The following is a 22,570-nucleotide window of genomic DNA, read 5'->3' on the forward strand; positions in this document are numbered from 1 at the left end:
GAGTGCTGTGTGTATTCCTGTACTGCATCAGTGGTGTTGTGATTTAACACTTCAGGCCTCATTTTCCAATTAGGTGAATTCATTTGTGATGGATACAATGTGAAGCGGTCATTTGTTTCTGCTTTTGAAAAGTTTTCTTCCCGCTCCCAGCGATCGCTAACCACTTTAGCACACTCCATCCTTCATTTTGTCAACGTTCTAACGTTCTAGCAACAAAACCAACTAGGAAATGAAAGAGAAACAAGGGACAAGCCGCTGGCTCTTTTCACCATATGCCAAATTACACATTTAGTGACTTAAACGTTGTACGACAGTTGTCGTATGACAATCACTTCTTTGACAAGTCAATACATTTTGAGGTAAATTAAGTCATTGGTCCCAATTATTTTTTGGATACACAGTTCACAATGCAGGAGTAGGCTACACAATGCAGGTACATTAGCATACAATATCTTAACATTCTATGTAGGCTAACTGTAAGTGACAAATGTATTAATAGCTAGCCTAGTCTGTTACGACGAGGTATCAGCATACAGTGTATGTTGATTATTGACTGTTTTTTTTAAGCATGAAATAAAACATTTTTTTTTCTAATTTCTCTCAAACTAATTTTTTAAAGGCCTACTATTGTTAATCAACCTCAAACATTTTTTTCTCTTTTAAATAAAAGCTCTGTTCATCCAAAACAAAACACTTCCCAGAATGCTTTCTGCCCCATTATTAACGACATCATGGAACATTAATTATGCTTTCAGAATGTCGGTCCACGATGGCAGGATAATGCTGCTGCCATTTGCCATTCTGCTTTTTGACCATGATTTATAAATATATTTACTTTTACCAGTTCTCCTTAAGTGCTTTCTTTTAACATGCACGGTATATTAATCATTTACCACAGAGGAATACTGTACCTTAAGGCTTAAAGGAATACATTTGCTTTGGCCTATGGAAGTTAAAAGGCTTTGTGGTTGGTTTAGACGCTGACGGAAGGCATTGACTGACAGCTTATGTGTGTTTTTGTAATGTAATATTTATATTGTGTCACATACCCATGCATCAGTCAATGGCTGTTGTTTCTGTGTAAGGTGTTTTTTGTCTGACAAGGTTAGGCAGTCAAGCAGTCAGGCAGGCAGGCAGGCCTTGGAATACAACCAAACCTTTGATTTTGCCCCGGAAATCAATTGAGTGCCCGTGAGTGAATTTTTAGTAATGACGTAAACACGGAATGAAAACAGATTATCATGTTATTGAAAGAAAGAGCTCAATGTTCTCAGTGCAACTGGATGAATGATCCTCAACGACCCCCCCCCCCCCCCCTCCCTGTACACACACACACACACAGACACACACAAACACAGAGACACACACACGTACAGTATGTATACTGTAGATATAAAGAGCCTACTGTATACAAAGTAAAGTGTATGGTTATCTAACTAACCTATGTTAGGGATTCCCAAACTTTTTTGGCCCACGACCCCACTTTGATATCAGAAAATTCTCGCGACCCCAACCATGTGATTAAAAAAAACAAAAAAACATCCAATGTTTTTATTTATTTGTTTGGGGCTATGGCAGTCAATTGAAAAACATTCTAACAGTATTTCTTATTGTCTTTTCAACTTACCATCACATTCGTTTAATGTGGGGCTATGACAGTCAATTGCAAATTAGTCTGACATAATGTCTCTTATCTCACCACTGCTAACGAGATAGATTTGCTTGATGCATTTCGCATCGGAGATTCTCAAAGTCATGGGGCGTGGTTGACAGTGTGCACCTCGTCTCTGCTGTCACATCCAACCTGGATTGATATTTGTTTTTAATGCAGGTGAGAGCACTGAATCCAACTTCACACAGATATGAGCTGGCAAAGAGTAACATACGATGAGTTTCAAGATGCTTTTAAGACAACTGGGAAAAATACGAGGTCAAATCATGACGTCAGTGATCTTCAGGTCAGAAAGTCGGAGTTCCCAGTTATCCTGAACGCACTGGTTGGAAGTCAGAGATTTTCAAGTTCCCAGTTGTTGAACACGGCATTAAAGAGGGAGACGGCAGGGTATTCCCTTGAGTCAGGAGCCAGTGGCCCGTGAATGCGTTGTCTGCAGCATTCGGTCACATGACAGCTCGATCAGCTGTTCGATTTCACTTACCGGAATGTCAACTGAGCCAGGATCACAGTCAAACAGATTGAGAAGATGGTCCAAAAGTGCTATTCCAAGTGTTGGAGGTGAGCATTCATCACTCGTGTGGGACACTTACTGATGCTGTTTTCTGTTATTTTCTTTTCATTACACAGAAAGTCAACCAAGTCTATTTTTCTACATCCATTGTGAATGACAACAGTGCTTCTCTCAATGCGAAAAATCTTTCCGACATCCTCTCTTGATAACCACCAAGCCTCGGACTGAAATAGAACATTGTCATGCTCTGATTCCATATTTCCACATAGTTTTGCAAACAGGCGTGGCGCAATGGATGTCATTTACAATCAAAGTTACCTGCTGCATCATATCTCCGAGTTCTGTGCTCAGCTCTTTTGCCGACAGTTGTCTCAGTGTATCATACTGTGCGTCCATATGGCAGAGGGAGACATAACTAGAGTGCAGAGGCATGCCGACTGTCCCGCCATAGATGAAGCACCATCTGTTCAAAAGCCCACCATTCAATCCCATATAGAATCTGTTTTTCGTCAATATAGCCACGCAGCGCACTGAACATCCCTTATGCAGTTTGATGCTTGGGAATCGTGAGGCAGAACAATATGTCCTCGTGAATAGCATCCCACAAAAAGTATAGCGAACAAAAGTCAATGCATGGGCATCTCGGCCCTCACAGCTAACGTCCATTTGGAGAGCATAAGCTGCTGAGTTTTTGAGTCATTCAGTCAGAGCATGAATTCTTCGTTTAACAGTGTTATCTGAAATAAATATTGATGTGAGTTTCTGTGCCTCTGCCTTCCCTACACCTTGTTTTCACCATATCAATTGCGACCGTTATTATCAAAGTCTCTGCAATAGTGTGTAGTTTCATAGCGTAGTGGGCCTAGCCATTCACCATGGGAAGTGCAACGGTCAAGTGCTGACATTTCCAATGATCTAAGGGCGCTCTCTCGTAGAATTTTCTGCTTTAGAATTGGATAATTTTCACCTCGATTTTTAAGGTTAACCACATTCCAATGATTTTGAGATACAAAAACGATTATATAATATATATATTTTTTGTATATATATAGAGTACCAGTCAAAAGTTTGGACACACCTACTCATTCAAGTTTTTTTTTTTTTTTTTTTTACTATTTCCTACATTGTTTCATTTTTAAAAAACTATTTTCTACATAATAGTGAAGACATCAAAACAATAAAATAACACATATGGAATCATGTAGTAACCAAAAAAGTGTTAAACAAATCAAAATATATTTTACATTTGAGATTCTTCAAAGTTGCCACCCTTTGCCTTGATGACAGCTTTGCACGCTCTTGGCATTCTCACAACCAGCTTCATGAGGTAGTCACCTGGAATGCTTTTCAATTAACAGGTGTACCTTGTTAAAAGATAATTTGTGGAATTTCTTTCCTCCTTAATAATATCCTCTCTGGACCACCCATCCCGGATCCAGGATAACTGTCATCAGAAACGCTGACTAGCATAGCCTAGCCTAGCGCCACAGGGATATAATATAATTTCATGAAATCACAAGTCCAATACAGCAAATGAAAGATAAACATCTTGTGAATCCAGCCAACATGTCAGATTTTAAAAATGTTTTACAGCGAAAAGACAACATATATTTATGTTAGCTCACCACCATATCCCAAAAAACACAGCCATTTTTTCACAGCAAAGATAGCTTTCACAAAACCCACAAATAGAGATAAAATTAATCACTAACCTTTGAACAACTTCATCAGATGACAGTCATATGACATCATGTTATACAATACATTTATGTTTTGTTCGATTATGTGCATATTTATAGCCAGAAATCGTGGTTTTACATTGGCGCCATGTTCAGAAATGGCTCCAAAATAGCGAAAGTAATTACAGATAGCCACGTGAAATACAGAAATACTCATCATAGACTTTGATGAAAGATATGTGTTTAACATATAATTAAAGATACACTGGTTCTTAATGCAACCGCTGTGTTAGATTTAAAAAATAACTTTAGTAAAAAGCACAGCATGCAATAATCTGAGACAGCGCTCAGCCATTCTCCGCCATGTTGGAGTCAACAGAAATACGAAATTACATCATAAATATTCCCTTACCTTTGATGATACCTTACCTTACCTTACCACTTTCATCAGAATGCAGTGCCAGGAATCCTAGTTCCACAATAAATCGTTTTTTTGTTTTATAATGTCCATTACTTCTGTCGAATTAGCAACTTTGGCTAGCATGTGTAGTTCACGTGTCCATAGAACTTTACGCTAATGAACGAAAACTTCAAAAAGTGATATTACAAATCGAATAAACTGGTCAAACTCAGGTGAGAATCAATCTTCAGGATGTTTTTCTCATATATATCCAATAACGTCCCAGACGGAGCATTTCTTCCTGTCTATATAACGCATTGCAGACAAGGACATGACATTCCCAGTGTGTGTGGCCAAGAACTGGCAATATGCCTGACCTGTCACTCCAAAGGCTCTCATTCGGTCCCACATCAGGCTAGACGCTTCATTCCACGTTCTACTGCCTGTTGACATCTAGTGGAAGGCGTATGAAGTGCATACAGATCCATAAATATAAGGCATTTGAATAGGCGATGCCTTTCACAGCGACCCTTTTCAGAATTTTCACTTCCTGTTTGGAAGTTTGCCTGCCATATGAGTTTTGTTTTACTCACAGACATCATTCAAACAGTTTTAGAAACTTCAGAGTGTTTTCTATCCAATAGTAATAATAATATGCATATCATATGATCTAGGACAGAGTACGAGGCCGTTTAATTTGGGCACCAATTCATCCAAAAGTGAAAATGTCGCCCCCTATCCCTAAGAATTCATGCATTTGAGCCAATCAGTTGTGTTGTGACAAGGTAGGGTTGGTATACAGAAGATAGCCCTATTTGGTAAAAGACCAAGTTCATATTATGGCAAGAACAGCTCAAATAAGCAAAGAGAAATGACAGTCCATCATTACTTTAAGACATGTGTGCTATGAAAAGCCCACATCTGCATGTTTCCATACATTTTAAGACCTTTTAGAATTTGGAAAAACCGTAGATGCCACTTCAAGGACCCCACACGTAACTCAAAGGTTCTTTATCGGGCAAGAGTTCTCCGATGAACCTTAAGAGCTGAGGAAAAACCGTTTAAGAACCTTTTTTTCAGTGTAGGACAGCACTTCCATGCCATTTGTTTTGGTTGAGATAAGAGCTGGGATGTGTGTGCGTTCATGCACTAATTGCATACTGTAAAGGCTACAGTATGTGATCATCAAAATGCACTTTACACAAGTGATCATAGTAATGTACGTCAGGATCTTACTGTTTTAAGTCTTGTCTTGAGTTTAATATACAACAAATGAAATGCAAACAAAACAATGAATTAGGTTCGATAAAACATGCACATTTTGAAAGGAAGAAAACAACTTTTGAAGAAAGAAACACATTTTCTGTTTGTGGAGAGGGGTTGTGAGCAGAACAGCAGAACACTGGGAATTTCACTAACATCGAGGGCAGACTTTTCAGCGGCAGCGAATTGAGTAGTGTCTCGTGGTCCCGTATTTGATGTAGACTTTCAATGCGATCTACAAGTTCTCAAATGTTGTGTGTCACACTGAAACAGGTAGCACAAGCAGGTACAGAGGAGAGGAGTTAGCGAGGCTGTCCACCAGTTGAGATTGTCATCCACCTGCAAAACAAAGTGAATAACAGAAGACAAACACAATTCTAAAAAGGCTGAACATGGACAGATACAGCAGTTTCTCAACTTAATCTAACTGTCACATTGTCGTTAACTTCTACTGCCTCAGAAACCCGGATCCGGGAGCACCCCCCACCCCCCACACACTGTTTAGCATAGCTAGCATAGCTTCACAAGTAGATAGTAGCATCTAAATATCATTAAATCACAAGTCCAAGACACCAGATGAAAGATACAGATCTTGTGAATAAAGCCACCATTTCCGATTTTTAAAATGTTTTACAGGGAAGACACAATATGTAAAGATGTACATCTATTACCTAAAAACACATTAGCATAATCCACCATCTTTTATTTGTCCACCAACACCAGTAGCCATCACCAATTCGGCTAAACTAAGATATTTATAGCCCCTAACCAACAAAAAAACTCATTAGATGACAGTCTGATAACATATTTATGGTATGGGATAGGTTTTGTTAGAAAAAAGTGCATATTTCAGGTAGCTGCCATAGGTTACAATTGCACCCACCGTCACAAATGGACTAGAATAATTACAATGAGCAACGTGTTTACCTAACTACTAATCATCAAACATTTCGTAAAAATACACAGCATACACGAATCGAAAGACACAGATCCTGTGAATACAGACAATATTTCAGATTTTCTAAGTGTCTTACAGCGAAAACACAATAAATCGTTATATTAGCGTAGCACATAGCACATAGCAGCCCAGCATTGATTCTAGCCAAAGTGAGCGATAAAAGTCAACATCGCCAAAAGATATTAATTTTCTCACTAACCTTCTCAGAATTCTTCCGATGACACTCCTGTAACATCATTTTACAATATACATATACAGTTTGTTCGAAAAGGTGCATATTTAGCCATACAAAACCGTGGTTACACAATGAAAATAGTAGCAAAACAAGCCTGAAAATGTCGGTCGCCATCTTTCAGAGTGATCTGGTTTAATTAATAGCTAATCATATACTTGACTAAAAAATACAGGGTTTACAGGAATCGAAAGACAAATTAGTTCTTAATGCAACCGCTGATTTACATTTTTAAAATTATCCTTACTTTTCAATACAGGGTTCGCCAAGTGAAGCTATACCAAACAAAATGGCGAAATGTGCGTTTAAAATATTTCGACAGAAACACGATTTATCATATTAAATATTGCTTACTTTGAGCTGTTCTTCCATCAGATTCTTGGGCAATGTATCCTTTCTATGTTATAAACGTCTTTTGGTCGATAGATGTCCTCTGTCCTTCGAAATGTCCACCACCAACGACCGACACCCCAAAACGTGTCCAAAGTTTCAGAGTGCACAACAAATAAATTCCTCTAAAATCGCACTAAACGGATATAAATTGCTATAAAACGGTTCAAATTAACTACATTTTGATGTTTTTAACACCTAAAACGAGTGAAAACATGACCGGAGAAATATTGCTGGTTAGAAAACGATTTGGAACGAGGCAGGTCCGATGCCCTTCACGCTTCAGGCGCACGACGAGAAAGGGCGGTCTCTATACATTTTGGTCTTTTATACTGGCTGTGAATATCCCATCGATTCCATTGAAAGCGTGATGACGTACAGACACCCAGAGGAAGACGTAGGCAGTGTCGGTTTCTTCATAGCATTCACTGTCGCCTTAAAAACAGACCCCAGATCAGAGGTAAAAAAAATTGAAATCTGAACCCTGTCATGAAAAGTGCTGTAGAAATTGTTCTGTACAACTCAGAGACAAAATTTCAACTTCTATAGAAACTAGAAGGTGTTTTCTATCCAATAATAACAATAATATGCATATTGTACGATCAAGAATTTAGCACGAGGCAGTTTAATTTGGAGACACAAATATGCTAATGCGGAACAGCACCCCCTATAGTTCCAAGAGGTTAAGACCACTTCGTTAAAAACAACAGCCAAGGTCATTGTGGGTTAGCTAATTAACACAAGGGAGAGGAGTCACAAGGTAATGAACGGAGGCTCTTTGGCTTCACGCACCGCAGTATGATCTGTAACCAATGCACACACACACGCATACATGCCATGCAGCTGCAGTAAGGTCAGACTAAGGGCAGATAGCGAGTGCTGAACAAAAATAAGAAGCGCAATTAGAGAGATGACTCATCCTGCTCTCATTTCAAGTTAAATTACACCTCTTAAAACACACTGTAAAACTTAAAAGTACTCATAATTGCCTCACGATTTATTTATTAGCTGCGTGTGTGTGTGTGTGTGTGTGTGTGTGTGTGTGTGTGTGTGTGTGTGTGTGTGTGTGTGTGTGTGTGTGTGTGTGTGTGTGTGTGTGTGTGTGTGTGTGTGTGTGCACGCTGAAACACATCATCAGGTAGCCTAGCGGTTAAGAACATTGGGCCTGTTAACTGAAAGGTTGCTGGTTCAAATCCCAGAGCCGACTAGGTGAAAACTCCATCAAGGCACTTAGCCGTAATTGCTCATGTAAGTTGTTCTGGAAAAGAGTATCTGTGAAATGACAATAAATGTAAAATATTTGTACAAAGCTTTCGACTCTGTCAATCACCGTATTCTTATCGGCATACTCAACAGCCTTGATTTCTCAAATGACTGCCTCGCCTGGTTCACCAACTACTTCTCAGACAGAGTTCAGTGTGTCAAATCGGAGGGCCTGTTGTCCGGACCTCTGGCAGTCTCTATGGGGGTACCACAGGGTTCAATTCTCGGGTCGACTCTTTTCTCTGTATATATCAACGATGTCGCTCTTGCTGCGGGTGATTCCCTGATCCACCTCTACGCAGACGACCCCATTCTGTATACATCTGGCCCTTCTTTGGACACTGTGTTAACTAATCTCCAAACGAGCTTCAATGCCATACAACACTCCTTCCGTGGCCTCCAACTGCTCTTAAACGCTAGATAAACCAAATGCATGCTTTTCAACCGTTCGATGCCCGCACCCGCCGCCCGACTAGCATCACTACTCTGGACGGTTCTGACTTAGAATATGTGGACAACTACAAATACCTAGGTGTCTGGCTAGACTGTAAACTCTCCTTCCAGACTCGTATTAAACATCTCCAATCCAAAATGAAATCTAGAATCGGCTTCCTATTTCGCAACAAAGCCTCCTTCACTCACGCTGCCAAACATACCCTCGTAAAACTGACCAGCCTACCGATCCTTGACTTCGGCGATGTCATTTACAAAATAGCTTCCAATACTCTACTCAGCAAACTGGATGCAGTCTATCACAGTGCCATCCGTTTTGTCACCAAAGCCCCTTATACCACCCACCACTGTGACCTGTATGCTCTAGTCGGCTTTCCCTCGTTACATATTCGTCACCAGACCCACTGGCTCCAGGTCATCTATAAGTCTATGCTAGGTAATGCTCCGCCTTATCCCAGCTCACTGGTCACAAAAATCGCTGAAGCTGGAGACTTAACCTGTCTAGGATCAGCGTGGCGCTAGCGGCACACCCCCCCCCCCCCACTGAAAAACCAGTGCCGCGAAATTCAAAAAAAATATATTTTTTTAAATATTTAACTTTCACACATTAAAGTCCAATACAGCTAATGAAACACAGATCTTGTGAATCCAGTCAACATTTCCGATTTTTAAAATGTTTTACAGGGAAGACACAATATGTAAAGATGTACATCTATTACCTAAAAACACATTAGCATAATCCACCATCTTTTATTTGTCCACCAACACCAGTAGCCATCACCAATTCGGCTAAACTAAGATATTTATAGCCCCTAACCAACAAAAAAACTCATTAGATGACAGTCTGATAACATATTTATGGTATGGGATAGGTTTTGTTAGAAAAAAGTGCATATTTCAGGTAGATGGCATAGTTTACAATTGCACCCACCATCACAAATGGACTAGAATAATTACAATGAGCAACGTGTGTACCTAACTACTAATCATCAAACATTTCGTAAAAATACACAGCATACACGAATCGAAAGACACAGATCCTGTGAATACAGACAATATTTCAGATTTTCTAAGTGTCTTACAGCGAAAACACAATAAATCGTTATATTAGCTTAGCACATAGCAATTAGCAGCCCAGCATTGATTCTAGCCAAAGTGAGCGATAAAAGTCAACATCGCCAAAAGATATTAATTTTTTCACTAACCTTCTCAGAATTCTTCCGATGACACTCCTGTAACATCACATTACAACATGCATATACAGTTTGATCGAAAATGTTTATATTTAGCCACCAAAATCATGGTTAGACAATGTGAAATGTAGCTCAGCTGGTCAGAAAATGTCCTTGCGCCACTTAGACAGTGATCTACTCTTATACATAAATACTCATAAACGTGACTAAAAAATATAGGGTGGACAGGGATTGATAGACAATTTAATTCTTAATACAATTGCGTTATTACATTTTTTAATTTATCCTTACTTTTCAATACAGTTTGCGCCAAGCGAAGCTACGTCAAAAAACATGGCGTCCTAAGCCACTAAAATGTTTCGACAGAAACACGATTTATCATAATAAAAATGTCCTACCTTGAGCTGTTCTTCCATCAGTATCTTGGGCAAAGGATCCTTTCTTGGGAGAAATCGTCTTTTGGTGGAAAGCTGTCCTCTTGCCATGTGGAAATGTCAACTGCGTTCGGGATGAACTGAAAAGCGTGCCCAACTTTTCACATCGTTGCAAAAATAAATGTCCCAAAATCGCACTAAACGGATATAAATTGCTATAAAACGCTTTAAATTAACTACCTTATGATGTTTTTAACTCCTATAACGAGTGAAAAGATGACCGGAGAAATATAACAGGCTAAACTAACGCTTGGAACAGGTGCGCGCCGGTGTCCTCTAGGCTCATGACGCAGCTCCCAAAGAATGACTAGCTTCAGGGTTTTTTCATTTGTAGGGCCTGTGAACGCGCAATCGACCCCGTTGGAATCGTCATCACGTAAAGGCATCCAGGGGAAGACGTAAGAAGTGTCCGTATAGTCATAGCAACGACAGTGCCCTTTTAAATGACTTCAGAAGAGTGGCCAACATTTCTCAAATCTGACTCCATGTCAGGGAAATTGCTGTAGAATGGGCTCTGTTCCACTTAGAGACAAAATTTCAACTCCTATAGAAACTATAGACTGTTTTCTATCCAATAATAATAATAATATGCATATTGTACGAGCAAGGATTTTGTGGGAAGCCGTTTAAAAAATTAGCCAAATTAGCATAAATAGTCTAAACAGCGCCCCCATCCCCAACAGGTTAAATTTCCCTCACTAACTTTAAACATCAGCTAACCGATCGCTGCAGCTGTACATAGCCCATCTGTAAATAGCCCACCCAATCTACCTACTTCATCCCCATATTGTTTTTATTTACTTTTCTGCTCTTTTGCACACCAGTATTTTTACTTGCACATCACCATCTGCTCATCTATCACTCCAGTGTTAATTTGCTAAATTGTAATTACTTCGCTACTATGGCCTATTTATTACCTTACCACCTCACGCCATTTGCACACACACTTTATAGACTTTCAATTTTTTTCTATTGTGTTATTGACTGTACGCTTGTTTATTCCATGTGTAACTCTGTTGTTGTTTGTGTCGCACTGCTTTGCTTTATCTTGGCCTGGTCGCAGTTGTAAATGAGAACGTGTTCTCAACTAGCCTACCTGGTTAAATAAAGGTGAAATAAAAAATAAAATAAAATAAACATAATTGTAAGTAGTATTCTAATAATTCATGTGAATGTGATAATACAATCATCTGTGCGCGGAGGTTGACAAGTAATGCCTAGGAATACAAATGTTAACGCTATGTAGTTTGAGAAAAGAGATATCTATGTAAAGAGCTGAGGATTTTATGCATTTCGAACATTAGAACTGACTGAACAGTTGCTGATGCTACGTGTCTGTGTGAATCATTTCTCATCTTTTCTCCCCTTTCAGGGTTATGACGCTATGTGTTTGGAGATGGACTGAGGTGAATAAACTTACAGCAGCCATGACTGGGGTCATTTTCTATTTGTTTTTGCAGTTCTCCAAATAGCATTTTAAAGTATTTTAATTGTATAGAAATGCTGTAAATGAGCTTCCACTTTCAAAACATTTCATTCAGTCATTCTGATTAAGGTAGCATTTACATTTTTTACAATATAATACAGTCAGTTGTACGGTATTGTACTGTGTGTTATTACAGAGTACTTGCTTTAATACCATATTTAGAGAAAGTAGGTGTACTGTAAATGTGTACTGTAATATGAAATCATTGGCGACCCGTCATTCAGGGCAGGTCGTAGATTATCAGATACTCAACAAGAAGGTCTGATTTCGTTATTACTGAAACAGGACCGAAGTGTTAAATATAAAGATCCAGTCCATTTAAAAAATTGGAGGCCCCTTACACTTCAGGGTTGTGATGCTAAAATTCTAGTAAAGTGCAGAGTGCGTAGAATTAAAAAGGTATTGCTGGATATTATTCATCATAATAAGACAGGTTTTTTACATGGACGATACATTGGAGATAATATAAGACAATTACTGGAAAAATTAGAACAATGACAAATTTGGGAAACCAGGCCTGGTATTCATAACTGACTTTGAAAAGGTTGTTGATAAAATATTACTGGAATTAATTTATAAATGCCTGGAATATTTCAATTTTGGAGAATCTTGTATCGTTGAGTATAGGAAAAGAAGGGCGAAACATCGACGTGGCTGAAGTGGAGCGGGTTCGAGAGTTTCAAATTCCTTGGTGTCCACATCACCAACAAACTATCATGGTCCAAACACACCAATACAGTTGTGAAGAGGACACGACAACACCTTCTCCCCCTCAGCAGACTGAAAACATTTGGCATGGATCCCCAGATCCTCAAAAACTTCTACAGCTGCACCTTCGAGAGCATCCTGACCGGTTGCATCATCGCCTGGTATGGCAACTGCTCGCCATATGACCAGTTGACCAGTAAGGCGCTACAGAGGGTAGTGCGTGCGGCCCAGTACATCACTGGGGCCAAGCTTCCTGACATCCATGACCTATATACTAGGCGTAGGAAGGCCCAAAGAAGCGGTACCAGAGCACAAAGTCTAGGACTTAAAAGCTTCTACCCCCAAGCCATAAGCCTGCTGAACAATTCCTCAAATTGCCACCCGGACTACTTACATTGGTGAATCAAATGTATAATAAGGCTGTAACGTAACAATGTGTGGAAAAAGTCAAGGTGTCTGAATACTTTCCGTAGGCACTGTACATATTGAATTGCATGGCATTTAAAGGCACATTGACAAGTGTCCCATAAAATAAGGGCATCTGCTGTACCTATGTTGTGTAGGAAAAAGTCAGTTATACATTTTTCTGTCCTGGTTAAAAACTAGTTGTCATCCATTAGGCTTTGATTACATTTCCAATATCCTCACCCACATGGAAATTCTGAGTAATGTACATGCCAATTATTTGATGTTCCGACTGCATTCTGTCACCTATCAACACTTTTTAAACTTTTGGTGCCAGCAGAATGACATAAGAAAGTAGTCAAGAAGACTAGCTTGACTGACCCAGCAACCTCTTTACAGTCTATGGGCCCTGGTCAAAAGTAGTGCACCATATGGGGCATAGGGTGCCATTTGGGATGCAGACCTTGGATTTCTGTTCTCGTGACATCTGCAACTCAGTACTACTACAGGCAGAGATGGGCAGTATTTCTGTTACATGTATTTCAAATATGTATATTCAATTACTTCTGAGTATTTTGTCATTTCTTTTTGATTTTTGATCTTGAAACACATTATTGTTTCAAGAAGTGACTGCGTCAGTCTTTTCTCAACTCTTAACCAAGAGACACTGGCATGCATAGTATTAATATTAGCCCTCTGATTACAATGAAGAGCAAGACGTGCCGTTCTGTTCTGGACCAGCTGCAGCTTAACTAGGTCTTTCTTTGCAACACTTGACCATATGGCTGGACAAAGTCAAAACTAGAGCCTGGGCTGAACTACACTCCAATGTATTTTGTAAAAGTATACTTTCAATAGCGGTAATTTCCATTTTTAAAATACAAAATACTTTTCTGTACCAACCATTTTGTGGACCCCTTTCACCCTGCATTGGTATCAGAAGTCTGATGGTACTATGGTGTGATGAGTGTCTGCTAAATGAACTAAATATAAATATATATGTATTAACAATTGCAAAGCATATTCTAACCAAGGCCTATAATAATACCCAGTGTGCTTTGCAGCTCATTTTGGTATGTTCATTTTCACATACATTTATATTTTGGTCATTTAGCAGACACTCTTATCCAGAGTGACTTACAGTCAGTCATTTAACTGAGGTAGATAAACAACAACATATCACAATCATAACAAGTACTGTAACAAATAACAAGTTACTGAGAATTGCTGTTCTGTTTGACTACTTGTAAAAATATTTCTGTATTTTAAAATATAAGTGTTCTGCACTTTATTTTGACACATTGATCATTATCATATTTTGTAATTGTATTTAGTAATTGCATTCTGTAATTTTTGCCCATCCCTGACTACAGATGATGGATTCCTCATTCATTAAGTAAGGATCTGCCCCTTTTTTTCCATTTTCGCCTGAAATGGCATACTCAAATCTAACTGCCTGTAGCTCAGGCCCTGAAGCAAGGATATGCATATTCTTGGTACCATTTGAAAGGAAACACTTTGAAGTTTATGGGAATGTGAAAGGAATGTCGGAGAATATAACACAGTAGATCTGGTAAAAGATAATACAAAGAAAAAAACAACTGTTCTTTTGTATTTTTTTGTACCATCATCTTTGAAATGCAGTCTATGTGCAAAGTTTTAGAGTGATCCAATTAACCATTGCATTTATGTTCAAAATGTTGTATCAAGACTGCCCAAATATGCCTAATTTGTTTATTAATAACTTTTTATGTTCAACATTTTGCACTCTCCTCAAACAATAGCTGTCACGTTCTGACCATAGTTCCTTTTTATGTATTTATTTTGGTTTGGTCAGGGCGTGAGTTGGGGTGGGCATTCTATGTTGTTTTTCTATGTTTTCCATTTCTGTGTTTGGCCTAGTATGGTTCTCAATCAGAGGCAGCTGTCGATCGTTGTCTGATTGAGAATCATACTTAGGTAGCCTGTTTTCCCCATTTTGGTGGTGGGTGATTGTTTTCTGTTTTGTGCGTATTCCTTACAGAACTGTTTCGTTTTCGTTCTCGCTCTTTATTATTTTTGTCATTTCAGTGTTCAGTTTATTAAAATGAACACTTACCACGCTGCACCTTGGTCCTCTTCTCCTTCACCAGACGAAAGCCGTTACAATAGCATGGTATTATTTCACTGTAATGGCTACTGTAAATTGGACAGTGCAGTTAGATTAACAATAATTTAAGCTTTCTACAAATATCAGATATGTCTATGTCCTGGGAAATGTTCTTGTTACTTACAACCTCATGCTAATCGCATTAGCCTACGTTAGGTCAACCGACCCGTGGAAGGGACACCGATCCCGAAGAAGTTTTAAACTTGAGCCTATGTCAATGCTGAATTGAATGTAATTTAGAAAACAAGTGTCATACGGTAGAGGCTGCTGAGTGGAGGACGACTCATAATAGTGTCTGGAACAGTGCAAATGGAAACCATGTGTTTGATGTATTTGATACCGTTCCACTGATTCCACCCCAGTCATTACCACGAGCCCGTCCTCCCCAATTAAGGTGTCACCAACCTCCTGTGGTGTCATAAGGCATTTTTTTCCTGCACAATTCCTTTCTGAATTTAAAACTAATCCAAGAAGTAATCATCTAGTTTTTCAAAAGTATCTGTAATCTGATTCAAATACTTTTGCTGGTAAAGTAACTGATGATAACAGTTTTTTTGTGTTCAGATAATATGTAGATTGAATAGATGTAATTAGTTACTCCCCAACCCAGCTAGTAAGTGTTTTTCTATTCATCATGGTTATATCACAAACTCGTCTCTAGTGGTGATTGTTAGATCTCAAGTAACTTTCCTCTTTACAGCCCATAAAATCAATGGACATATTTTCAGAACAGGTTAACAGAACTGTATTGATGCAATCATCCACACATTTACCACAACCTTGAGCACAACAGAATTCAGTAATTAAGTCTGTCATTTCTTTAGCAATTTGCTCACAGCTTGAAACACTAGTCAATTATTCAAGACTGTCAACAGTATTTCCTGAATATCAACTTTGTACCATTAGGTTTTCTTGCGACTATGAATAAAAACAATCTAAAAGTTATTTGTTGTATTTTAAAGTTAGCTAACCATAAAAAAAATTGTGTGACATTCTGTCACTTCTTGAAAAGGCGCCTCAATACTCGACAGACAGCACTGTTGATTGCTTTCCCACCTCTCACGGGAGAGGACCCAAATTACCTTTAATCTCCTGGCGCGCCACTCAAAACAAGGACAAGTGTTCAAGTGGGCATGCTCTTGTCATCATTTTCATTTCAAGATGTGTTCTCTATTCTCTCTGTTTCAGCACCAAACAGTGAATACAAAGGACATGGGAAAAAAGGACATGGTTCATGTGAATTTATTATTTTTCTCATTTGACAAGAACCTCTTACACCTTTTCTCCCTTCAAAAGATCCAAAAACACAGGTTTAATCTCGAAAATGAACAAATACTCCTCCTCAATCAAGCAGGACCTTTGAATCTAACAAACTACCAGGGATGTTTAGTTATTTTGTTTGACAATAAAAACACATTGGAATGCTAATTATCTTTGTTAAATGAAGCTCTTCATTGGCCGTCTGCTGCGTAATGTCAGTAGCCCACAGCTAACCTGACCAATCTCACTGGCCTATACCCCATCCCTTTCTATTACACACTCATGACATACTACCATCAGTAAGGTCAAGTGACACTCAAACTGGTTTCAGTTTAGTTACATTCCGGCTTTAGACTGGTGATATCATCAACTGTACAGTATATCAGGAATGAGCAACTTTGATCGGGGTGGGGGCCGCAGTGGCTCGTGGGTCTGCGTACGCCCCCCCCTCCCCCCCAACACACACACACACATTGCGGGAAAAACATTTTTGTGGCCCCCCTCTTGACAACAGAGATAAATATTTTACGTTTTAGAGTTCATTTCATGCAATTCTACACATTTTTCCATGGGGTGGAGAGAAATGTTTGCTGTTTGTAATATGACATCGGAGTGAGACTGACAAACAAAATCAATGGGGGCCCCGCGGCCGGTAATTCCAACATGATAACAAGTTTAGATTCTGTAGCTGGCCACGAAACTAACTTGGCAATCTAAAAATGTTTAGCTGACATGGGCTGATTGACTGATTATCAGTGACTGACCTAACAAGAGAGAAACTGCTGATGCACAACCACATTTTGAAACTACACCATGTAAGTTGAGACCCCGACTGGGTTAAAAAATAAATAATGTTTTACATTTTTTCATTGATCCGAGTGCCTTCAAAAGGGGTTCTGCTAGTTGCCCATCCCTGATCGATATGAATGCAGCTGCCACTGTATTGAAGCTATTGGACACAGTTTATCATAGTGCACTAGGCTTTATTACGGGCGATAGGCTCAGTACACATCACTGCATTCTGTATCAGAAAGTAGGCTGGCCCTCTCTTAAGTCTCGTAGATCAATATATTGCTCTCTTTTTGTATATAAAGGCCTCTTGTGCAAACTTCTGACATTACTTGTTGTTAAATTACAGACATATGAGTCATCAGACCTGATCACAGGGATGGCTAACTCTGGAGATCTCTTCGGTTAGATAGATCTGTGTTGTATTTTTGCACCTTACATGTGGAATGATCTCCAGAACTCTCTAAAGTTGGATGTTTTGGTGCTGCTAGGGCCGTTCTGATGACTGGTTGATGATTTTTTACTGATGAATGTGTTTTTCTTGATTATGTTTTGTAAGTTACTTTCCTAAAATTGCTTGTAAATATTGTGTTTGTATTGCATTGGATTTGTACTCCCTGTACTCCCTGTTCACCCTCTCCCTAAATGTAAAAAAAACAAAAGAGCTGATTGTGGACTACAGGAGACAGCAGAGAGAGCACGCCCCCATCCACAGTGGAGGGGGTCAATAGCTTCAAGTTCCTCGGTGTGGAAATCACTGACAACCTGAAATGTTCCCTTCACACAGCGTGGTGAAGAAGGCGCAACAGTGCCTCTTCAACCTCAGGAGGCTGAAGAACTTTGGCTTGGCCCCTAAGACCCACACAAACATCTACAGATGCACCATTGAAAGCATCCTGTACGGCATCGCCTGGTACGGCAATTGCACTGTCCGCAACTGCAGGGCTCTCCAGGGGGTGGTGCGGACAGCCCAACACATCACCACGGCACGCTGCCAACCCTCCAGGACATCTACAGCCCAGCAAGGCCAGGACCTCAGCCACCCGGGCCTATTCACCCCGTTACCATATAGAAGGCGGAGTCAGTACCGGTGCCTCAAAGCTGGGACCAAGAGACTGAGCTTCTATCTCCAGGCCATCAGACTGTAAAACAGTCACCACTAGCCGGGTTCCACTGAGTACCCAGAACCTTAGTCTCTGTTCTAGCCTGCTATCACCCAGGACTCTACCCAAAACCTTAGAGACTACTGCCGTATGTACATAAAGTCATTGAACACAGGTCACTTTAATAATGTTTACATACTGTTTTACCCACTTTATATGTATATACTATATTCTAATCATGGCTCATCCAATATACAGTAACTACTGCGGTACAAACCTTGTCCGTACTGTCTTTACACACCATTATATGCAGCTACAGGCCCTTGACTTTTTCCACATTTTGTTACGTCACAGTGTGGCTACCTTCAAGAATCTCAAATTTAACAGATGTTGATTTGCTTAACACTTTCTTTGTTACTACATGATTCCATGTGTGTTATTTCATAGTTTTGATGTCTTCACTATTATTCTACAATTTAGAAAACAGTTTTAAAAAACATAGAAAACCCTTGAATGAGTAGGTGTATCCAAACATTTGACTGGTACTGAATATTTATATTCTCTGACATTGCTCGTTCTGATTATTTTTCATAATGTTGTATTATTTGTTTTGGATTATGTGTGTGTTGTTGTTGTTGTTTTGCTAGGTATTACTGCACTGTTGGAGATGGAAACACAAGCATTTAGCTAGGTATTACTGCACTGTTGGAGATGGAAACACAAGCATTTAGCTAGGTATTACTAAACTGTTGGAGATGGAAACACAAGCATTTAGCTAAGTTATTACTGCACTTTTAGAGCTATAAATACAAGCATTTAGCTAGGTATTACTGCACTGTTGGAGCTAGAAACACAAGCATTTCGCTGCACCTGCAATAACATCTGCAAATTTGTGTTTGCGATCAATAAACTTTGTATTGTGAATTTGTATGATTGTGTGCAGGGCTCCCTTATAAAACAGGCCTTGTTCTATATGAGATAACTCTGTTTAAATACAGTTAAATGAAAACAGAAAAGGTGCCATTAACTGTGATATTCTTGAACCCTATAGATGTTGCTAGATGGCAATTGTTACAGTAACTACTCCAATGATTATCATTCCATGCCATGCGTGTTTTACGTTATAGTTGTAGACCCCCAAAAGTCTGGTTCATCCTTGGGAGCAATTTCCAAACGCCTGACCTCCATCCTATAGAAAATGTGTGGGCAGAACTGAAAAAAACATGTGCGAGCAAGGAGGCCTACAAACCTGACTCAGTTACAGCAGCTCTGTCAGGAGGAATGGACCAAAATTCATCCAACTTATTGTGGGAAGCTTGTGGAAGGTTACCCGAAATGTTTGACCCAAGTTAAACAATTTGTCAAATACTAATTGAGTGTATGTAAACTTCTGACCCACTGGGAATGTGATGAAAGAAATAAAAGCTGAAATAAATCATTCTCTTTACTATTATTCTGACATTTCACATTCCTAAAATAAAGTGGTGATCCAAACTGACCTTAGACAGTGCATTTCTACTAGGATTAAATGTCAGGAATTGTGAAAACGGAGTTTAAAACTTGTTAAGGATAGGGGGCAGCATTTTCATGAAAAGCGTGCCCAGAGTAAACTGCCTGCTACTCAGTCACAGTTGCTAATGTATGCATATTATTAGTAGATTTGGATAGAAAACACTCTGAAGTTTCTAAAACTGTTTGAACAATATCTGTGAGTATAACGGAACTCATATGGCAGTCAAAAACCTGAGAAAAATCCAACCAGGAAGTGGGAAATCTGAGGTTTGTAGGTTTTCAACTCTTGGCCTATCGAATACAGTGTCTATGGGGTCATTTTGTACTTCCTAAGGCTTCCACTAGATGTCAACAGTCTTTAGAACCTTGTTTGATGCTTCTACTGTGAAGTGGGGCCGAATGAGAGGGGAATAAGTCAGAGGTCTGCCAGAATGCCTTGAGCTCGTGACGGTCGTTCACGTGAGAGCGAGCTCTGTTCCATTGCTTTTCTGAAGACAAAGGAATTCTCCAAATGGAACATTATTGAAAATTTATGTTAAAAACATTCTAAAGATTGATTCTATACTTCGTTTGACATGTTTTTACGAACTGTAATATAACTTTTCGTCTGAACTTTTGCCTGGACCTGCCCGCGCGTCGTGAGTTTAGATTGTGTACTGAACGCGCGAACCAAAGGGATTAATTTGGACATAAATGATGGACTTTATGGAACAAATCAAACATTTATTGTGGAACTGGCATTCCTGGGAGTGCATTCTGATGAGGATCATCAAAGGTAAGTGAATATTTATAATGCTATTTCTGACTTATATTGACTCCAACATGGAGGATATCTTTTGGGGTTGTGTTGGTCTCTGAGCGCCGTACTCAGATTATTGCATGGTGTGCTTTTTCCGTAAAGTTTAAAAAAAAATCTGACACAGCGGTTGCATTAAGGAGAAGTATATCTTTAAATCTGTGAATAACACTTGTATCTTTTATCAATGTTTATTATGAGTATTTCTGTAAATTGATGTGGCTCTGTGCAAATTCACGGGATGTTTTGGAGGCAAAACAAAATGTAAACTGAGTTTTTTTGGATATAAATATGAACTTGATCGAACGAAACATACATCTATTGTGTAACATGTTGTCCCGGGAGTGTCATCTGATGAAGAATATCAAAGGTTAGTGATACATTTTATCAATATTTCAGCTCTTTGGTTGGAAAATCGCTGTATGCTTTCTGTGACTAGTTGCTGACCTAACATAATGATATGTTCTGCTTTCGCCGAAAAGCTTTTTTGAAATCGAACACTGTGGTTGGATTAACGAGAACGTTATCGTTAAAATGGTGTCTAATACTGTTTGAGAAATTTAATTATGAGATTTCTGTTGATTGAATTAGGCGCCCTGCAATTTCATTGGCTGTTGGCGAGGGGTTCTGCTAGTGGAACGGGGTTCCGCCAGTCCTAGACAGGTTAAATGTATTTGGCTAAAGTATATGTACACTTCTGACTTCAACTCTAGCTACTGACCCTGGAACTGACTCTGTACACAGCTATTGACCCTGGAACTGACCCTGTATATAGCTACTGACCCTGGAACTAACCCTGCATATAGCTACTGTCACACCCTGATCAGTTTCACCTGTCCTTGTGATGGTCTCCACCCCCCTCCAGGTGTCATTCATCTTCCCCATTATCTCGTGTATTTATACCTGTGTTCTGTTTGTCCTTCACCCATGTTTTTGTTCTCAGCTCCTACTTTCCCAGTTGCTTTTTCTCGCCCTCCTGGTTTTGACCCATGCCTGTCCTGACTCTGAGCCCACCTGCCTAATCGTACTGACTGCCGTCCTGTACCTTTGCCCCACCTCTGGATTGTTGACCTCTGCCTATCCTGACCCTGAGCCTGCCTGCCATCTATTACCGTTGCCCCACCTCTGGTTTACTGACCCCTGCCTGCCTTGTCTATTGCCTGCCCCTGTTGGAATATTAAACCATTGTCAATTCAACGTTTCTGCATCTGGGTCTTACCTTGATTCCTGATAGTATGAACTGGCCATGACTGACCCAGCAGACCCGGCCCAGCTGCGCAACGGCATCTCCACCCAGGGAGCCACCGTCGGTAGGCACGAGGAATTGCTTCATGGCTTTGTGGAGGGGGTCCAAACGTTAGCTAAACGCCATGACCGGGCATTGGACAGTTTGTTGGAGCAATTCCACTGGTTGTCTGGGAGGCTGCCTACCACAGTGATAAACCCACAGCTCCTCAGCCACTCAGCTGCTAGCAGTGCCGTCTCATCAGTCACTCCACCTTCTCGGGAGCCCCGCTTACCTCCTCCGGAACGCTTCAATGGAGAGCCAAGCACCTGTCGGGCGTTCCTAACTCAGTGTGCCCTTGTCTTCGAGCTTCAGCCCTCCTCCTCCCCCTTGGATCGCTCTAAGATAGCCTTCCTCATCACGCTGATGTCCGGGAGGGCTTTCACCTGCGCTAATGTACTTTGGAAGCAACAGCCGGCCATATGAGCTAGTCTGGAGTGGTTCGTGGAAGAAGTGAGGAAGGATTTTGATGCCTATTCTCTGGGCGAGAGGCCACCCAGAAGCTAATCCATCTTCGGCAGGACTCCTGCTGTGTAGCTGATTATGCGGTGGATTTCCGCACGTTGGCAGTGGAGAGTGCTTGGAATCAAGAGGCACTGTTCAATATGTTTCTGCACAGCTTCTCG

At 40.0% G+C, this 22,570-nt stretch overlaps 1 protein-coding gene across 1 annotated transcript in view; it reads right to left on the reverse strand.

The window, feature by feature from the left end:
• Window positions 1-5,503: 5,503 nt before the first annotated feature.
• The window catches only part of LOC129861258 (calcium-activated potassium channel subunit alpha-1-like), a 343,498-nt gene continuing 326,431 nt past the window's right edge, over window positions 5,504-22,570 (reverse strand). Inside the window, exon 31 of the mRNA XM_055932559.1 lies at window positions 5,504-5,867. Within this exon, the coding sequence (XP_055788534.1) occupies window positions 5,831-5,867 (37 nt within the window). The 3' untranslated portion in view covers window positions 5,504-5,830. The remainder of the gene's footprint in view (window positions 5,868-22,570) is intronic.

Source organism: Salvelinus fontinalis, chromosome 1, assembly GCF_029448725.1.
Source record: "Salvelinus fontinalis isolate EN_2023a chromosome 1, ASM2944872v1, whole genome shotgun sequence".
In the NCBI taxonomy this organism is placed as follows: Eukaryota; Metazoa; Chordata; class Actinopteri; order Salmoniformes; family Salmonidae; genus Salvelinus; species Salvelinus fontinalis.